Source organism: Lactuca sativa, chromosome 4 (genome assembly GCF_002870075.4).
Source record: "Lactuca sativa cultivar Salinas chromosome 4, Lsat_Salinas_v11, whole genome shotgun sequence".
In the NCBI taxonomy this organism is placed as follows: domain Eukaryota; kingdom Viridiplantae; phylum Streptophyta; class Magnoliopsida; order Asterales; family Asteraceae; genus Lactuca; species Lactuca sativa.
The window spans coordinates 130,540,120-130,560,652 of NC_056626.2; the positions used below are offsets into that span (position 1 = coordinate 130,540,120).

Below are 20,533 nucleotides of genomic sequence, written 5' to 3' on the forward strand. Positions count from 1 at the left end.
TATCATGTGTCATATTCACATATTGTGAATTGTTTTGGCCCAGCTTCATTTGGGCTATCGTTTAAGTCGAAACCCGTTTAACGTGTAGTATTAATGTATACATCTTAAATCATTTTAATTGAAGATAGATTATTGTTGTAACAATATGTTTTTTACTTTTGTAGAGAATAAAAAAGTAATTACAGGTCAACATGAACACTATATGAGTCTCATAAGAAAGGCGTAAGGGAGATGTAGGATAGTCAGACAACTCCTACCATATGGTGATGAAACTACGTTTGTAAAAAACTTCCGTCAAAAAGAAAAAAAATGTACAAATACATAAACAAAAAAATAAATAAAAATAAGAATGATAAAAGCTCTCACATTGAGCTAAAATAAATTTGTACGTAAAGTGGGGCAAGGCTCCGTAAGAAAAACATGATAAGATATCGGGCGTCTTTGGCACGGAACTTTTAGAAGCGTTTTGGAGCTTCTAGCTTTTGATAAAACGCTCTAATTTAAACAAAAAGTTTCGTTTGGTAGTACGAGAGTTTAGCTTTTAGTTTTAACAAAACGCTCCGATTCTAAAAGCTACTTTATGTAGCGTTTAACAAAAAACTCCTGAGCTTTTGAAATCAATTTCCCTAATTACCCTTAAAAATATATTTATATATTTATTTATTTTTAATCGGTTGTCATTTTATGTAATTTTATATATTTCAAAAGCTTCCAGCTACTTTTGCCAAACATTCATATAACAAATAAAAGCTACAGCTTCCCGCTACCAGCTACCTGCTACACGCTACACGCTACCAGCTAACCGCTACCCGCTTCTAACTAACAACTACTTTTGTCAAAATCGCCTATCATATCTATAGCCCAAACAAAGAAAAGAGAGCTACACCCTAAACTACCTAAATACTACTATGCTACCCTGATCTTAAGTCTTAGTTGTATCATATCTAAGGTTATGTCTTACACTATCTAGCTCATTTTATTCTCGGACGTCCTCTCGTCCTCTCCCCTCGATTGTGATTGTCTCCTAAAACACCCTTCATATAGGTCAAACGGTTTGAGAAATTATAAATGTCATATCAAAACATTAAATACAATACACTTGTAAAAATAAAGTCTCCATGTATTACATATAAACAAGGAAAATCTTCGGAAAAGTCTCAATATTTTAATTTAATTTACGAAAAAATCTCAAACTAAAATTTGTTTACGAAAAAGTCTCAATTACCGGTAAAAATGGCGATTTGGTCCTATTTTCCAGTTGACCGGTTTCATTACTTACCTGGTTTTAATAAAGTCTCATTATTTTTCCATAATTTACGAATAAGTCCCAAATTATTGTAAAATAATGGGACTTTAATGAAAATTATGGTAAAATAGTAAGACTTTATTGAAACCAATAAACTAGAAAAAAAAAAAGGTCAAATCGTCATTTTTTCCGGTTATCGGGACTTTTTCATAAACCAAATTTAGTTTGGGACTTTTTGTAAATTATAATGAAATATTAAGACTTTTCCGAAGATTTCCCTATAAACAAACAAAGTTTAAAATGTTCCAAAAGAAAGATTATGATTGCGCATCAAATCAAACATCATAACATAAGCAATAAATAAACCACTTGTGGCTTTCTAAAATCTACAACATTCTCAAACATTATCACTGCGCTAATTGTCAAAATATGTGGTTTAGATTTGGAAAGCCTAGTAACTAATAGCTGGGAGCAACACCTTGTAGGCCAAGGTACTTACACTTCCCTTGACCAATACACAACCCCCAAAAACTTTTAAAAAGTAGGTTTGAAAGTAAACAACATATATATGCAGAAAAAGAAGCATTAAGATACAAGCAATTTCCCTAACAATAATGAAAGTATATATGCTAAACATCGCTTGTTTGGACCGTCCGGTCGATGAAATCACATATTCTAAACACGCGCTCATTTGGATCGTCCAATTGATGACAACATGTATGTTAAGTATCACTCATTTGGACTATACGGTTAATCAAAAGAGTGTTGGGTTAAAGTATCTAAGATAGTAATTAAATTAATATATTCTTAAATTATAAGTAAAATCTTTTTTGGATTACCCTCATAATCAGTAACCGTATAAAATGACTTTTAGAGAGAAAAACTGATTTGTTAATATATTATATGATTAATAAATTAATTAAAAATTGAAATAAATGATTTATTAATATATTATATGATTAATATATTAATTTGAAATAGTAATAATTAATTACGAAATAATCAAAAACTAGTAAGAAAGCCCGAGTTTTGCCCCAGGTCGGGGTTTTTTATTTATTTTTTATTTATTTTATGTATTGTGTTATAACAAATTTCACAAATATTACTAGAAATACGTTGTGTACAATTCAAAGAAATTTTTTTTGTCCTCTACATTCGCTTCGTCCTCTGCCTTCTGCCTCTGGCCTCTTATGTGGAACTGTTAGACCAACAAAATTATCATAATTTCTTATGAAATGATAAGTTAATCGTATTAATAATGAGAGGAACTTACATTGACACTGTTCAAACATTTTTTCCTTTTCTACTCTAACAATGTGGCCCTTTTCCATTGAAGTAATCATCCCCTAATACCTAAAAAATGACATAAATACACTCAGCAGAAGAAACTTAAATTAACAATTTAACAAAAATGATAGATGATTCATAGAACATACTTGTTCAACAAGTGATTGATCCATTGGATCAAGCACCAACAAATTATGTAATAACCTATGTGTCAACGTGTCAACATCTAGAAACTTCTCAAAAAATATGATTGCTTTCTTTTTACTCATATCAAGTATCTTCTTGCCTTGTTATTGCACACCTGAATCAAAGATCATAAAACAGGTTCAACCCATGTGCAGATTTTGGGAGAGCTAGAAACAAAATGGTCAAAATACATTATTCATTCCAATGGATTTATCCATTTGCTAATCTAGAGGATGACCTTAATTTGTGAATGGATTGTTGGATTAGTGTCTAAGTCCATAACTATTTTGGTATGTACTTGACCCGATGGTGCATGGTCCTTTTGGGTTGCCTTCACCAAAGCAACTTGATAGGATGAATTATGGAGAGAAAGGATTAAATATGATTTATTAATATATTATGAGAATAATATATTTTAGGAGAAATCATATTGGTTAATTAATATTAGTCAAGAATTAATTGGTAATTAGTTTTGTGACTAAAAGAGATTAATTAAACTTAAGGGACTAGAATTGTAATTATAAGATAATTGCAATTGGGCTATGGATTGCCTTATATTATAAGGTTGGACGAATTCTATGGGGAAACCCATTAGAAATCGTCCTAGGCCTTTAAGGAAAGGAGTCCATGGGTTGCTTAGGGCTTAAGCATCCAAATTAGGGTTTCCTTGTTACATAACCCTAATAGCCTCACTATATATAGAGCCCTTATGACCCAAAAACGTGGTGAACTAATGGTTTAGGGTTTCCACACATTTTGGGCAGCCTCCTTCTCTTCTCCTCTTCATCCTCTTGCTCTTGGTGTTTGTGAACCATTAGAGGAGTGACATTTGTGACTTTAAGCTTTCTAAAGTCAATACAAGAAGGAATTGTGATTGTTATTGCTACATAACAATCAAGGTAATATCTTAAACCCATTCTTATGTTAATATGATTACTTGTATGCTAGAATTAGGGTTTATAGTCTTGGATAACTTGCATGTACAATAGAGAAACCTAGATCAAAGCATTAGGGTTTGTATGAGCACATAGGATGTTCTTATGACCAAAACCCATCATGGATATCAGGAAGGAAATGTTTATTATTCTTCATATAATTTTTAAAATCCTTCATGCAACTCTCTAACAGTTAAAAATTATTCCATCATAATGTAAACTCAACCAAATAGGTAGGTATCTGTGTTTTTCTAGAACATATGTGTTGAACATACCAAATCATGTAACACCTGTGACACACACCATTTATTATTCTCTACCTTCATTGTTAACATTAGCCTATAAAACAATAAGTTAGAGAAAGAGAAAAAAGCACCTAAATGTCCAAATCGATTACTTCAAATATATTTGGTTCTAACCCAATATACCTTACAAATTTCTTGTCAGTTTTGTTAATTGATTGAAGCTTATAATGACTCTCCATGTGACACAAGTTTTTGTTTACAAGAGACTATCCACATCTTTTTTAACCTTCACTACATTTATAATCTTCTACTCAGACAAACATTGAATAAACAAACATGCCTTATTAAATCAGTTGATATCGTAGGCAAATAAGTTATCTAAACAAGTGTTTATTGACAATTTCAAACAATTGGGTGTCTTTCCCATCCCCAAAGATGGAACTATAGGTGCTTTTGCAAAATATTGAACCTCTTTTCATATGATCGAGCAACATAAAAACATAAAAATGAAAAATCAATTTACAAAGAACTCAAAATTGTGAAATTGTAGATGTTTATACCTATTGTAGTAAGGGTAGGTAGATTTACGCTTATAAGGTTACAAAGAAAGTCATACAGCTCTTGAACATAAAAACATAAATCAAAATAAGATCATTTCAAGGAATCAGACACTTTTCAGCAAGAATAAATTCATAAACTTGAAGAATTTTGAATGCATAATAAGTAAATAATTGATATATGTTGTATAGATTTACCTAGAATTGTAGATGTTTATACATATATGTTGTATATATGTTAACCATCTATATTAGTACAGATTTAGGAAGTTCCTTTGGTCATGAATTTTCATGAAAATTTATATTCTTAAGATTAAAATTGAAAAAAAAAATTGTTATTTAATACACTAATTACCATGTACAAAGAAGAAGGGCAACTAAAGAGCAAATTCTTACTGGCTGAAGTCGAAGCTCTTTCTGCCCTAATTTCTTAAACTCAAATTTGGTCTGAAGAAGAAGGGAAATTGAAGAGAAAAAACTACAAAGCTGAGATGAAGAATGGTGTAGATGGCTCCAAATTGAAGAGTCGTTGAAACATCGAGTAATGTGTATCACTTCTAGAACATGTATCACTTAATGAAAGAAGTGGTGGATTATAGATGGCCTACATTCTATTGGAAGATAAGAATGGTGAAAAAAAGTTGATGACAAAGCAAATTCTAGTCGCAGCTCCAAAAAAAAGAAATTCTACTATTCATCGGTGCCACTAAGCCGACTACAAAAAATACCAGTCAAAAAGCCAAACCAAAACACAAAAAAAAGAAAAAAAAGAACCACAAATGTCACATTGTGGAGAGTTTTGGTCCAAAAATGTCACAACTGAAAGGTTATGTTCCTAAGATCTATGTCCATTAATATATATATATATATATATATATATATATATATATATATATATATATATATATATATATATATATATATATTAGAATTAATTTCGGGTTAGTTAGAATTAATTGGAAGTGCAATGACTTAAGTTGTAATTGTTCAATAGTTGAACGATCTGGAATTCTAGAAGGTTCCTAGCCCTGGACAGTTTTGGGGAGGAGAATTAGGGTTTATGGAATATTCCTTATAGATAAATAGGAGTTGGATAAATATCTAATTTAAGATATTATTATTATATTCGAATTAGGGTTATCCAAGGCTTCCTGTTTCAGCTATAAATAGACCCCTTGGCCTATTGTTTTTTTTCCACTCCTTCCTACTCTCATAGAGCTGAAATTTTGCTCTAGCATTCTCTCTCCTCAAGTCATCTAGTTGCCAGGGTTTTGGGTACAAGCCATAAAAGACACTAAAGCTTTTGGTGCTTGCTTTCCAAGGAACTTCAAGAGGATTCGGTGTGATTATTTATTATAACAATTAAAATGTATGCCTTAGAGACAGTTGCCCGTAGGGCTGTTCACTATTCGGATAAAACCGAATTATCCAATTGGACAATTTGGATTGGACTATTTATTTCGAATATTTGGTGTTGGGATTGGTTTTCAACAAAACCGAATGATTATTTTGGATTTCGGATTGGTTTTGGTTTTTAAAATAAGAACCGAATAGTCCAAATAAACCGAATAAACATTTATTATTTATCTATTTATAGTATAAATCTATAATAATTTATTAATTTATTTTTTTAATTAGGTTCAAAACGTTTCACCCGATAACAACTAAATTATTTGTTTTTGCTTCTTGTGTAAAGTTGGGTAATATTATAATTATATGTCGTTTTAAAATGTTTCGGTTTTTGAAAACCGAATTATAAAAATCGATCCAAACGAATTGTAATTGGATCAGATTTGAATTTAGTTTAGACAATTCGGATCCTTGTTTTGAAAACCGAAATCAATTTGGATTTACTTGATTGGATCGGATCAAATCGATCCATCCAAACGAACACCCTTAGTTGCCCGTATCGTGAATCTTGTTCCATCAAAGAATGTTGAAAAACATCTCATGAGATGTGGACAGGGAAAGCTCCCTCGCTCGCACATATCAAGGGCAAGGGTTATGAAGCACTCGTAAGATGAGAGACTTACGATAAACTTAAGCCCAGAGTCGATAAGTGTTATTTCATTGGCTACCCACATAAGTCCTTTGGATACTTGTTCTATAGACCTAGTGAGAACGTAGTCTTTGTAGCTTGAAGAGGAGTCTTTCATGAGAGAGGGATCATATTCAAATAGGACAACGGGAGTGCTATTAATCTTTAAGAAATTCAAGAGTCATCCAATGAAGGAGCCTCGGACAACACTAACACTCAATTTGAGGAAGAAATTCCAATTGAGCCAATTGACAACTCATTACCCCTTCGTCGATCTAGTAGGGTTAACATGCCACCTGAGTTCTATGGTTTCCATATAACTTCGGATGGTGACAGTTTGTCAATGATCGTACATTGGTAAATTTGGATGAACCTGCCAACTACAAGGAAGCAATGGCAGGCCCTGAGGCTGCTAAATGGAAGGAGCTAATAGAGAGTAAGATTCAGTCAATGTATGATAACTAAGTGTGGAACTTAGTTGATCATGTATCTGGTCGAAAGAGAGTCAGGTGCAAATGGATCTTAAAATGGAGATCAATCGATCAAAAAGTTTCATGATGATTCTTGAGTTTAAGTAAATGACGATTCACTAATTTTCCACCATGAAAAACGAAAAGGAGATTAATTTTTTAATGTATTGAAAAATCCTAGATCCTTTGAGATTCATTGAACCTTTCAATGGCATGTTTAAATCTCGATTTGTGACTGGGATGCCGAGGATCACATAACAAGGTGTGAATAACCATGCAAACTAACATGGTTCCCCCAATGTTACAGTCACCTATTCGATGTGTCGATTAACCACACACGCTCCACCGAACTATAACAAACATTGAGTCACCCTTTGCTACCTTTGCTTAGAACCATTTAGTGTATCAGTTAACCACACACGCTCCACTAACGTCTTCGAAAGGGTACAAAGTGTAATTTCATGGAATTGCATCAAATTCACTTTTGCCTAAAGTAACTAAGATTGGGAATTTTGTAAAAAATTTAGTTACTTTAATATTCATTATACTTTTAATGAGGAGAGGGTTTGCCCTATCCTACCCGTTCGACTAACGACCCTCCATCAATCAAGGAAACGTTGGGTGAGATTGGACACCCATTAAACGACCATTTTATAGGCCATAACTTTACCCCCCCCCCCTTATAGATCGGCTTCGTGAATGAGGCCTACTAATGGTAAGAGTAGCAGTTTAAGTTATACATATATAATATTAGACTTTTAATGTTATATATAGTATAAGGGTGTATTTTACACTTTTAAAATAGTAGGTGGTCTAATTTAATAAATTATACTTTTAATTTACTTAAATGTAAACCATATCACTATGGATTTATTAACTTACTTTTAATTATACATTTAATTAACTTAATAAAACCATAGGGTGCAATTTGAACCTTTTCAAAAATTTAGGGTTTTAGAATTTAACATTTTAAAATTAAACGTTTAAATTCCAAAACTTGAGGGCAAATTTTTGAAACTTTTTCAAAAACTATCTAGATCAAAAACAAATAAGGCAATTAAACAATTAATTGGTGATTATCTAGTTTTGACCTAATCCAATTTCATGCAAGATAATCAACCAAATAATTCAAATAATTTAACATTTATCAAGTAATGTAACAATTATCTAATTAGATGACAAAATCTTTTACTTTGACAAATATAATCATAAGGAATCAATAAAAATCGCATTTTATTAATTTGAAGCAATTATGGCAACTATCCTAAGTCAAAATAGGCAAAAAAAAAATTGAAAATCCGTCTGTCTGACAGCTAAACTCACCGAGTCACCATATGGACTCGCCGAGTTCATCCTACTCGACGAGTCCACATTGGGACTCGATGAGTTTGTCAGACAGATGGCCAAAATCTTGACTTTGCAATCAAGGATGAAACACAAAGCATCAATACAATAGAAACCAACCTGGCTCTGATACCACTGATGGGTTTAGGCCATAAGAACATCCTATGTGCTCATGCAAACCCTAATGCTTGGATCTAGGTTTCTCTATTATACATGCATTCATCCAAGACTTTAAACCCTACATCTAGCATGTGATAATCAATATTAACATAAGAATGGGGTTTAAATCTTACCTTGATTGTTATGTAGCAATAACAATCTTAAATCCTCCTTGTAATGGCTTCAGAAAGTTTAGAGTCATAAGTGTCACTCCTCTAATGGCTCACAAATACCAAGAGCAAGAGGATGAAGAAGGAGAAAAGGAGAGGCACTCAAAAACGTCTAGAAACCCTAAGGAATCAATTAGCCACGTTTTTGGTGCCCTAGGGGTCCTTAAATATGTGAGGCTATTAGGGTTATCTAACAAGGAAACCCTAATTTAACTGCTTAGGCCGTAAGCAACCCATAGACTCCCTCCTTAGAGGCCTTGGACGATTTCTAATGGGTTTCCCCATATAATTCGTTCACTCCATCCTCTATGGAGTCCATTAGCCCAATATTCAACTATCACACAATTGACAGTACTAGTCCCCTTTATTTAATTAATGTCTTTTAGCCACAAAATTAATTCTTATTAATTCTTGACTAATATTAATTAAACAATATGATCTCTTCTTTAATATATTATTCTCATAATATATTAATAAATCATAATTAATCCTCTCTCTCTCTCTCCATAATTCATCCTATCAAGTTGCTTTGGTGAAGGCAACCCAAAAGGACTATGCTCACAATCGAGTCAAGTACATACCAAAATACTTATGGAGTTAGACACTAATCCAACAATTCCTTCAACGACATATACTTGGTTCGGCACTGTTTGCACCTTTTGATTAACTACCGCCTTTTCTTTGAGGACTTTGGACTTATCTTTGGAAATTTAAGCGAACTCCACAGAATTTTCAAATACAAGCGATTTTGATGTTTCAGATTCGCTCTTGAGAGATTCTGAACAGTCAATCTCATCCTCTACTGAAATTTCGCTCATTTCACTTTCCTCGTCAAATTTAGAAGTGGTTTCTAAATTCATTTTATTTTCTGAACTTAATTTGGCATTGGATGAGTCAAACTTTTGTATGTTTTCGGTTTTGATTTTTAATTTATCATTTTCGTCCAGCAAATTCTTTAACATACATTTATGTTCTTTGGACTCAATAAAAGCCTCAATTTTGTCCGGTCCATATTTGTAGGTCACTGAAAGCTCATTTGAGGACATTATAGATTCACATTCAGCGATGAATTCGTCTTCCTTAAATTCAAGGAAAGGCAAAATCATCTTATGAATCTTTTTACCTATCTCACAATCTAGATGTAACTGGGTGATATTAGTATATAAGCGTTTAGCAATCAAACATAAAATATTTCTTTGTTTCAAAAACTTCAAATTGTCTTGTTGCACATAAATAAGTTCATCCCTAGCCCTAACTAACTCTAACGCCTTCTGCTGTATCCATATCCTTCTCTCTTCACTCTTGGAAGACTCCCTGCTGATTTGGTCAGTTAGGTTAAAATTTGCTAAGCGAGTTTGCATAAGATTGCCACTTAAGTTAGAAAACTTGAATTTTAATTCATTTAATTTTTTTTCGTAGTTTGTTACTGGTATTTTAAGTGATTCTAGGATAGTTTGTACCTTCTTGATCAATTGATCGTAATCGCTGATCTTTTCACTCACAGGCTTGGCAGTGAAACATTTGTCTTCCTTAAGTTTCGCTTCCTCATGCTTACTTTCGGTTGTCACCATTAAACATCTCCCATCCGACTCAGTAACTCCTTCTCTCGCCACATAAGCTCTTCCATGCGAGGGTCTGCGTACCTCTTCATCTTCAGAGTCTGTAGACCAAACTTCTACTCCACCAAACTCATCATCAATAACATGTTCCTGCATAATTAAAGCATTCATAGAAATGTTAGTTGCTTTCTACTTCTTTATCTCCTCTACCATTCGCATGTGGTAAGCTTCGTCATCTTCATCATCCTTTTCTCAGACATCTTTCTCAGCATGCAATCCTTAGAAAATTGGTTCTTGTCGTGACAGTAGTTGCAGTCATATCCTAAATCTCCCACAAGCTTGCTCTCCTTCTTCTCATCGTCCTTCTGAGTAGTGTTCTTGTTCTCCTCTTTCGTCATTTCAGAGTTATAACTTCCCTACCAATTTCGGTTCTTGTTGACAGGGAACTTCTTACGAGCAAACTTTTTTGGGTTCGTAACCATCAATGCATATTCTTCATTATTCAGATTGCACTCTGACATATCAGATTCTTCCTCTTCGTCTGTCACACTCTTGCTTTTAGAAACAAGGGCCAGAGAACCCACACCCAAAACTACCTTCGCTTCCTTAGTCACCACGTTTTCATGACATTTGAGTATACCCATTAGTTTTGCCAGCGAGTAAGATTTAAATTGCTCATGTGCCTTCACAATCGAGACCACTACCCTCCATTCGGATCTTAAGCCATTCATGAACGTGAACTTTTGTTCGATCACCTTCCTTTCAATACAATGCTTCATTATCTTGCTAAGCACATGGTTGAAACGATCGAATGTCTGAATGAGTTTCTCTTCAGGTTTTTGTTCGAAAGCACCGAACTCAGAGAGCAATAGGGTTTGGATCGAGTTCTCTAGATCCTCGTCAGTCGAATATAATTCTTTCAACCTATCCCATATTTCTTTAGCTGTAGTGCATGAACTTACTAAACGGAAAGTATCGGCTTGCAGAGCGAATCTGATCATTCTCATGGCTTTAACGTTGCATAACACCTTGTCTTTTTCGTCTTGAGGGATCTTCTCTACATCTACCAAGATTTGGTTATACTCTTTTTGAGTCTTGACTGTTTTGTTCGTTCCAGAGTGAACAAACGGACCCAATGTAATTGCTTCCCAGATAAGATAGCCATTGTCTTCAGATCCGACGACGTAGTCTTCAAAGTGATACGCCCATACTTCATAGTCTTGAGTATAGAGAATGGGAACCCTCGTAGTGGATCCTATACTATTGGAGATGTTGATTGGATTAACTTGTGAATCTTCGTGAGACATGATGAAAAACTTCTTATTTTAATCTACTTGAATCAGACTTGTAAAGTTGAAACTAGGGTTTTATCGAACACCAGATACACCGTCGGTAAGAAGAAGACAACTTCTATATATTCGATAAAAGCGGAAGCCCTAATGGATTCTTCAAACAGAAGAGATACGTATATATTACACAGTCTCCTGCTCTGATAACAATTGATGGGATTATCATGCTATTAGATCGATAGATTCAAAACAGATAAACACGAATGAAGCAATGAAAGAACATAAGGATGGATCAAAGATATCGAATGATTAATATCTCACACCTCAGAAGAGCTCGATGAAGAACTTCGACTGTAGAGGTGTGTTTAGGGTTACAATGCAAAAGATATTAATGAGAACTATTTTCTTAAAGCTATACATGCATGCATAATATATAATTTAACCCTAATGCTTAAACCACGGTTGGACAGGCCCAAACCGGGTAATCAAAATATCAACATTAAGCCCATATGACGCAACACTCTAAACCCAACATGAAGCACACGGGGTGTAAAATGCTCTAGGATTAATATCCAAAAGGTTTTTTTGTACACCTTTATGTTTTCCCTTCATGTTGGATCCATTGTCATAACTTTGCCCTCTAATATTATCGATGTCAAGATCAAGATCTTGTAGTAAGCTTTGCAATGAGTCAAATAGCCCCTGCCCTATGGTGTCACAAACAATTAAAAATTGCAAAAAATATTCTTCAACCTTTATATGAGTGGAAGATACGTCAACACACCTCAATATGAGTGTCATTTGTTCTTGTTTGCTAATATCTGGAGTAAAATCCAATATTAATGCATAGTACTTAGCTTCCTTAACTCTTTTCACAATTGTATCTTTAATTTCAAAAGTGAGCAAAAAAAATTAATTCGTTTGTATCTTGTGACTCAAATAATGATAATGAATCTCATTATTTTTATCCTCCGAATATGCTCAACCAATACTGACTCCCACTCTGCGATCATTTCAACTAAAGTCATAAAGTTGCCATTATTTTCATCATATAACTTCTCATTACTTCCACGGAATGCCAAGCCTTGTTTATTTCACTAATGTAATCAACCTTCTTAATACCTTCCTCCAATGTTTAGTCTCTTTATTGATTTCGTATTGAAAAGTTTTCCCAATAACTTTGTTAGTATCTAGCCTTGCACGGAAGTCAAACCAAAGAGACATATAATTGATATGCTCTGCACTACTTTCATGCATCTTCAAAGTACGGGAAAGATGCCCCCAATCGTTTATCCCCTCATGTGCTAGATTACTTGCTTGTGGTTTCTTCTTAAACAACTTACAAGAGAAACAAAATACTTTATCAAGATCCTTATAGTAAACAAGCCAATCTCTATGATGCTTCTCCCCGTTTGGTAAGTAATTATTGTAAAAATATGCACGAAAACATCTGTTTCTTCCATCTTTACGACCTTTGCCTATTTAATATATCTCTTATGGGACCATTTTTCACTAGTAAATCTCTCCATTTAGTATCACTGGAATATCCTCTTTGTCATCACCATTTTCGTTCAAGTTGTCTATGTATTCATCTACACAAGGCATATTTTCTATCACTTGCAGTTCAACTTCTTCTCTAGGTTCTTCCACAACATTGTAAAGTTCTTCTTTAGGTTCTTCTACAGTTTCATGTATATCATCCATATTTTCTGGCACATGCAATTCGGCTTCTTCTTTTTCTTTATGTTCTTCCCCAACCGATTCTTCATTGCGATGATATTCCGACATTTTTTTGATAATAAATGAATCCATAGATCCTCTTTAACTATCAATAAATTGTGCTTCTTTCTGTCTTCTTTTATGTTTAGAAGAGCCTAATTCAAATTTTCTAGTTAGAGTCATGCTTTTCTTAAATAAAAAAAATCTATATTAATAACTTTAAAATAAATGTTTGTAAATATTTATTAAAAATTTAATGTTTAAAACAAGTAGGACATTTGAACAACTTAACTTAACATGGGTGTTAAAACTAATCCACTAATATGATATTCAAAGGATTCAATTCAAATATACAAATTCAAAAACTGTAAAGCTCAAATGAAATATGCTAAAAATAAAAAACAAATAACTGTCAAATTAAAAAAAATACTTAAAATTTTGGTTTTCAATCTATTATAATACAATATATTTAAAAGTCATGCCATGCCCATCCCCATCCGCAAATTGGTAAATCTCCTATTACCCTAGTTTTGACAAATATGACCTATAACCCTAAATATTGAAAAGGCTAAATAGCAAAACCTAAAACAATATATAATAAAATATAGATAGATCATGGACATAAAAAAGTAAAAAACCTATCTAGCCAATACATAAAAAAAATAAACCAACCGTTCATTAACTTTATGGAGCATTAAGCATGGAGAGAAAGACAGAAAGCAAAGCATTGCAGTCAAAGCATGGTTGGAAAATTATAAGACATGAAATACTAACCTTAATTTGCAGCAAGCAGTCAACGAGATATTCAAAACAGCAAAAGCCAAAAGTCGAGAGATGAGCAACACAATTTCTAGGTTTGGTAGGGTTTGAGTTTTTCCGTACTTTTTGGGGAGTTAGTAAAATATGAAAACGTTGTCTAAAATTATAAAGAATACAAATTTGCATTTTTTTTATATATAGATATTTTCCTTAAATTGTGGATAAATTTTAAATCTATAATTAGATTTTGATTTTTATTGCTTCTTTATTCATAATTAAAACGTATTTAAAATTGGAACCAAATGTTACCGGACTAATTTTATTTATTGATAAAACATAAAAATAAATTTTACAAAATACCAATACTATAACTATAAATTATCCTAGAAATCGGAGACCCTCTAAAATCGGAGGCCAGATGCGACCGCACCGCCGACACCACCCCAGGGCCGCCACTGATTATAAATAAAACATATGATTCATTTTAGAAGTTATGATTATCCGAAGTTAAGACAAAAAATTATAAAATAACAACGTAACATTATGAATACCGCTATGCGCAACTCAACTACTATTAGTCCATCATGGGGGCTGAACCGGACAAAAAACCGATGTCATTTTTTATTTTTTAAAAAACAAATAGTTGCCGTACGCTTTTTGCATTATATACCGCACATAAATAGACGCACTAAACTATCCATAAGCACTACAACGAATAAAATTATGCATATTAATACTGATTATTGTGTGTTAAAAAGTTATAAAACATTTAGGCATTACGATACAATGTAAAGTTTGAAACAAATAAAATTTTATAAACCAAAAATTGCTAAAGAAATTCAAATTAATATTATAAAATGGCATTGATGTAATTAAAAATCTCAATAACTAAGATTATGTTAAGTGAAACTACTTACAAAGTTAAAGGGGTGTAATTAAAAATTCTATTAATCTTATGGTTATTTAGGAAAAGGGACATTATTTATTATTAAAATAACAATAAACAATAAAATGGAGATCAATCGATCAAAAAGTTTCATGATGATTCTTGAGTTTAAGATTTTATTCGTGTACTTAAAATCACCCTAAACTATTTGTACGGTACTTCTTATCAATGCTTCAAGAATATACACGAGACGGTGAGACTGAGACCTAGTTTAACGTGAAATCACCTATTCCTACGCAAAATCCCTATTAAAATTGGAGGCATATCTCAAGTCAAACTGCCAAGTGTTCATGAATTCATGTTTTTAACTTGACTTATTTATGATTCCACAATTTCCAATATATATATGGGGTCCTTCGTCTTTATCTTTTATATATTAAAAAAATTAATATGATGCGTTATCGTGGATTACGTGTTTGATCGTATGACATGCTGTTAGCATGGCATCCATAAATGCAATTTCTGAGCGCAACCCAACTGCTGTATTCCATTATTTCTTAAAAAGATTCAAGAAAAAAAGAGTGTATAGCCATGGATGAAGAGAACCCGAAAAATGTTCTTGAGGTTCCTCTTATTGTTCCAAGTTCAAGAACTGAAAATGGTTGTGATCATATTAATTTAGGGGGAAGAATTAGAAGATTTAGATGGGTTAAGATAAAATCGAGCATTGTCATCTCAGATTCGATCATTGAACTGAAGCAACAACTGAAGTTAGCAGGGCCCCTTTGTGTGGTGAGTCTTTTGCAGTACAGTTTGGAGATAATTTCTGTGATGTTCGTCGGTCATCTTGGAGAGCTTTCCCTTTCTGCTGCTTCAATGGCGACCTCTTTTGCTTCTGTCACTGGCTTTAGCTTCATGGTATTACTATATTTTCAATCATTATTTTATTAGTGGGTCCCACGTTTATTTATAATCGTCGTTGAACAATTAATTCTCCGTATTTATTTGAGTTTGTCATGAAATTAGATCCTGCGTGTTATTTGATTCTTTGTTTTGCAATTATAACTCTTTCTTTTAATTTTCCTTTAGCATTCAGGCTTTTGATTCAAAACATTGATAATTGGTTCTTTCATAGGACCCACATAGTAAAAAAAAAAAAGTAGATAGATGGTAGAGAGTAGAAACCAACAAACAGTAAGTGATATGCACATGGCAAACGTGTAAACGTTACGTACCCTGAAAATTTGTTTGTAGCATAAGAAAACTAGTATGGATGGAGTTATATATTTTTTTAACCCATAACAGGAACCTACTTATAGTTCTTCATGGATAATGGCAATGTACTCTATATTTTTAATGATAAGAGCAACATATTATATTTTGCTACCAATATATATATATATATATATATAGCAATCTTCTTTATTTGTTACATATCGCTATTATGCGTAAGTAAATGTAATTACATTGTCATTATGGGTAAAAAAATGTGTGTTGTTTAAAGAAACTATAATTACATTGATGTTGTGTGTTACATATTGATATTTCACGAAAAAAAATGTAATTATGATGCTATTATGGGTAAAGAAATTTAACTACATTGCTAGCTAGTATAGATAAAAGGCAAAATACGTTGCTAATTCCTACAATTTACTCAAATGTTATTCCTTTTGAGTACTCTGGTTGTCCAATAGTTGTCCTCTTTTTATCTTTTGGATGCCAAATTTATATTTAGAAAATAGTAGTGTACCTTGTGATGGAATTATTGATTCATCAAATATCTTCACATCAATTTAAAAATAACTAAATCAAGTTTCTGTGATTATAATTAGCTTGGAATGGGAAGTGCACTGGAAACATTCTGTGGACAAGCTTATGGAGCAGAACAATATCGTATGCTTGGTGTACACACACAAAGAGCAATGGTTGTACTCATGCTTATGGCTATTCCTATATCCATCATATGGACTTTCACATGCACAATCTTTACTTTTTTTGGACAAGATTTAGAGATCTCAACTAAAGCTGGATCATACACACGTTGGTTGATTCCAAGTATCTTCCCTTATGGGCTTCTTCAATGTCAGTTGAGATTCTTACAAGCTCAAAGTAACACAAAAGTTTTGATGATAAGCACTGGATTAACAAGTTTAATTCACATTCTTGTTTGCTGGATTTTGGTTTTTAAGTTGGGATTAGGTTGTGAAGGGGCTGCACTTTCTTGTGCTGTTTCTTATTGGATTAATGTGTTGATTTTGTCGATTTATATCAAGTTTTCTCCTGCTTTTGAAAAAACATGGACGGGTTTTTGTAAAGAAGGTGTGACAAATCTTGGCGACTTTCTTGTGTTGAGCATACCATCTGCACTCATGGTCTGGTTAGTTAGTCTGGAATGTGAATATATAGTGGTATAATTTTCTTCAATGTTTTTTATAATCGAGTTCAATTTTATGAGATGCATAGGGGTTGTAAATTGTAATTTAGTATTGTGTTTGTTTTAGAAAAGAAACTAATGTGATTTATGTTTATGTATTAGCTTGGAGTATTGGTCTTATGAGTTCCTCGTGTTCATGTCTGGTCTTCTTCCAAATCCAAAACTTGAAACATCAATGATGTCTGTCAGGTATGTTATTAAGTTGTCCCAAGTAGATCACATATGAATTGATGTTAATGTATCATATTTTGTTGTCTTAATTTGTTTTTTTTTTCTAGGATACTCACATGATAACCTTTTTGTCCATCAATTTTGCAAATGTGCCCAGTCGTGAATTGTGATATATAATGTTTTTTGAGTCACCACGAAAAATCTTTAAAAGATTAAGAAAATTTTCAAAGAAAATTAAATATTGCAAAATAGACATATATTGTGAAATACTCAAATACACATTCACATAATGCTAAGTATAGTGTTTTTTTGAAGGTTTTTTGTGGTTAGGATCCTTAAGAGTAATTTCGCAATTAGCAATGCGATCCTTAGCGAAATTTTTGTGTAAAAGATAAAAGAGTTAAAAGGGTAAAAAAATGGTCGTTTTGTTAAATACATCATCTTCTTTTGTTATTTTTTAAATTATCCTTTTCTTTTGTGCAGTCTCACTACAAGTTCAGTGATCTTCAGAATTCCTTACGGATTTGGGAGTGCAGTAAGGTACATCTAGCTACTACAAAATAAAATAAAAATAAATTAAATAAATACAAACTAAATATCTTTAAAAAGTATACGTTTGTGTTTTTACTCATATTTATATCGGAATTATGTGAAGCACGAGAGTTTCAAACGAACTAGGAGCTGGGAAACCAAAGGCTGCACAGCTTGCAGCACGAGTTGTGATCTTTTTAGCCATTACAGAAGGGGTTTTCATAAGCTTACTTTTAGTTGCTATTCGACATATCTGGGGTTATTTATTCACCAATGAAAAAGAAGTTGTGAGTTATATGTCTTCAATCATGCCAGTTCTTGCATTATCCAACTTCATGGATGGAATTCAAGGTGTTCTCTCAGGTAAAAAAAAGCGTCAACTTTTTGATACTTAATGCACCCAAACTTGCAAAACCAGAATCATTAAGGTACAAATGATTATTTAATTCTGAAAAAAAAAAGGTACTGCAAGAGGATGTGGGTGGCAAAACATCGGTGCAATTGTGAACCTTGGAGCATATTACATCGTTGGTCTTCCTTGTTCAGCCACCTTGACTTTTTTACTGCATTATGGAGGAATGGTAAAAGAGAAAAAAAAAAAAAAAAAAAAAAAAAAAAGTATATGTTCTTTTTTTTAAACTATATATTTTCCTGCAAGCCGTACACGAAGTACAATTTTTTTCAATGTAGGGACTCTGGATAGGGATCATAGGGGGGAGTGGTCTACAAGCAATAGTTTTCTTGGTCATTACTATGCGCACCAACTGGGAACAACAGGTACATGTACATGTTCCAGTTACTGCATGTCAAATACCTATCTCCACATATATAGAATTTCTATGTAGTTGTAAACTTCATTACTAAATCAATAAACCTTTATAGTAGGCTTGTAGAATAATATGATACCCTAATTGTGTGAATCACATATCAAGAAAGATCATCTTTTATTTATATTGGTATATAAGTAATGTAATTTGTATTTAGAGGGTGTTTGGCTAAGCTTATTTTCTGAGTTTATTTTTTATAAACTCATTTTTTTTTATTTTTTTTTTTATGAGTTCGGCTTATTTTCTTAGTGTAAGTGATAATAAGCTCAAAAGTTGAAAAATAAGTTAGAAAAAATGAACTTATAAAAAATAAGCTCGAAAAATAAGCCACAAATAAGCTTAGCCAAACACCCCCTTAAATTTGTTCTTACAACTTTATTTCAGGCAATAAATGCACGGATTCGGGTGTGTGGTGGTAGCTAGACATGACTCAAGAAATGATATTTATTTGCAGGTGTCCAACTAATGTAAGTTGTAAGAAAAAGTTGATTTCCATTCGTAAGAAAAACCTAGATGCTGCAAAATGGGAATAGATGTTTGATGATGGGTACTAATTTAGCTCTTGGATTTTCTCTCCGCAGTTTCTGTGTGGATTTATGTATTCTTTCTATCAAAATTGCAGATTTAAACCTTCTTTAATAGGATGCATTTGATTGGTTCATCTGCTACCTCTAAGGTAGCTTGGATTTTGGTGAAAGTATAGATTACAATTTCTTTGATGACATAATATTGGGGAACACCTTTAATCGTATGGAAAATACTTCACACAACCATGATAATTGAAATGAAAGTGACCATGCACTGACCATGGAGACAATTGTTTTGTGATGATATCCATTATGACTGACATTATACGGCAGACTACTTCTTTTGTGTGATATCAACAAAAGTTGAAAGGCAAAAATCTGTACTATAATACTTTTAAAAGAATATGAGACAATATTTGATAGATGTCTACTTCTCTAACATGAGAAGTTGGTAAACGTATATGAAAATCATTAAATGCCGAATATTCGAGCCTGGATAACTTATACAAACAACAATAAAATAATCTAATAAAATTGGTGGGTATGAAATATGACAAAGCTATTGGAGAAATTTTTTCAAACCATAACTTTTTCAAAAAGCTTGTTAATTAACAAGTTTGCCCAAGAGTTTTTCAATGATTTGGTTGGTCTGTTGGTTTTCAACCAATTATAAATATTGTAAATAGATACTTAGATTAAGGTGACGTAAATAAGCAATTTGAAAAAGCACTTCTTCTATTATGGAGCTAAAATGAACTTTTTAATAAAAAAAGTTCCACCAAAAACTTAAAGTATTGCGAGTATTAATTTCAACATTGGTCAAATTTATTACATATGTACAAAGTGAGTGTCCAACAGTCCCACAACGATCTTTCCAAGGAATATGGGTTGTTCTGAATTCTGATCATTTCCACTTTCCAGACGAGGATAAGGCCTTTTTGGAAGCAAACACCAGCTCCATCGATGAATGTACCATATTTACGACTACGGGTATGCCAAAGCTTTTCCGAGTGGGGCAAAAAGCAGATAGCTTAAATTTTTTTGCTTTCGACTTCAATAATGCAAATTGTACAATAGATTATCAGATGATTAAAGCGTAATTAGATCTACAAGGCCTAATTACTGAGTCACCAACTGTTAGGCTAGTCAAATCGCACGTTATCCATCATGCATGATCAGTCTTTAAAAGTAATG

General features: G+C 32.7%; 1 protein-coding gene across 3 annotated transcripts; it reads left to right on the plus strand.

Moving 5' to 3' along the window:
* Positions 1–15,400: 15,400 nt before the first annotated feature.
* On the plus strand, positions 15,401–19,629 carry LOC111907027 (protein DETOXIFICATION 16). Of its 3 annotated transcripts, XM_042901156.2 has the most exons (9): positions 15,401–15,767; positions 16,682–17,226; positions 17,386–17,472; positions 17,938–17,994; positions 18,110–18,348; positions 18,448–18,566; positions 18,676–18,762; positions 19,197–19,279; positions 19,394–19,629. In XM_042901156.2, exons 1-8 carry the CDS (start codon positions 15,441–15,443, stop codon positions 19,233–19,235), a joined length of 1,500 nt encoding a protein of 499 aa, XP_042757090.1. In that variant the 5' UTR covers positions 15,401–15,440; the 3' UTR covers positions 19,236–19,279; positions 19,394–19,629. The 3 variants fall into 3 exon arrangements, with proteins under 3 accessions (XP_042757090.1, XP_023758586.1, XP_042757091.1); XM_023902818.3 differs by having other exon boundaries at positions 19,197–19,629; XM_042901157.2 differs by having other exon boundaries at positions 19,267–19,629.
* The last annotated feature ends 904 nt before the right edge of the window (positions 19,630–20,533 follow it).

Excerpts from the sequence above, each read along its gene's own strand:
- LOC111907027 (XM_023902818.3), top strand. The coding sequence starts at position 15,441 with ATGGATGAAGAGAACCCGAAAAATGTTCTTGAGGTTCCTCTTATTGTT. Across the intron at positions 17,995-18,109 it reads GGATTTGGGAGTGCAGTAAG|CACGAGAGTTTCAAACGAAC; the intron begins GTACATCTAGCT and ends AATTATGTGAAG. Across the intron at positions 18,763-19,196 it reads GCACCAACTGGGAACAACAG|GCAATAAATGCACGGATTCG; the intron begins GTACATGTACAT and ends ACTTTATTTCAG.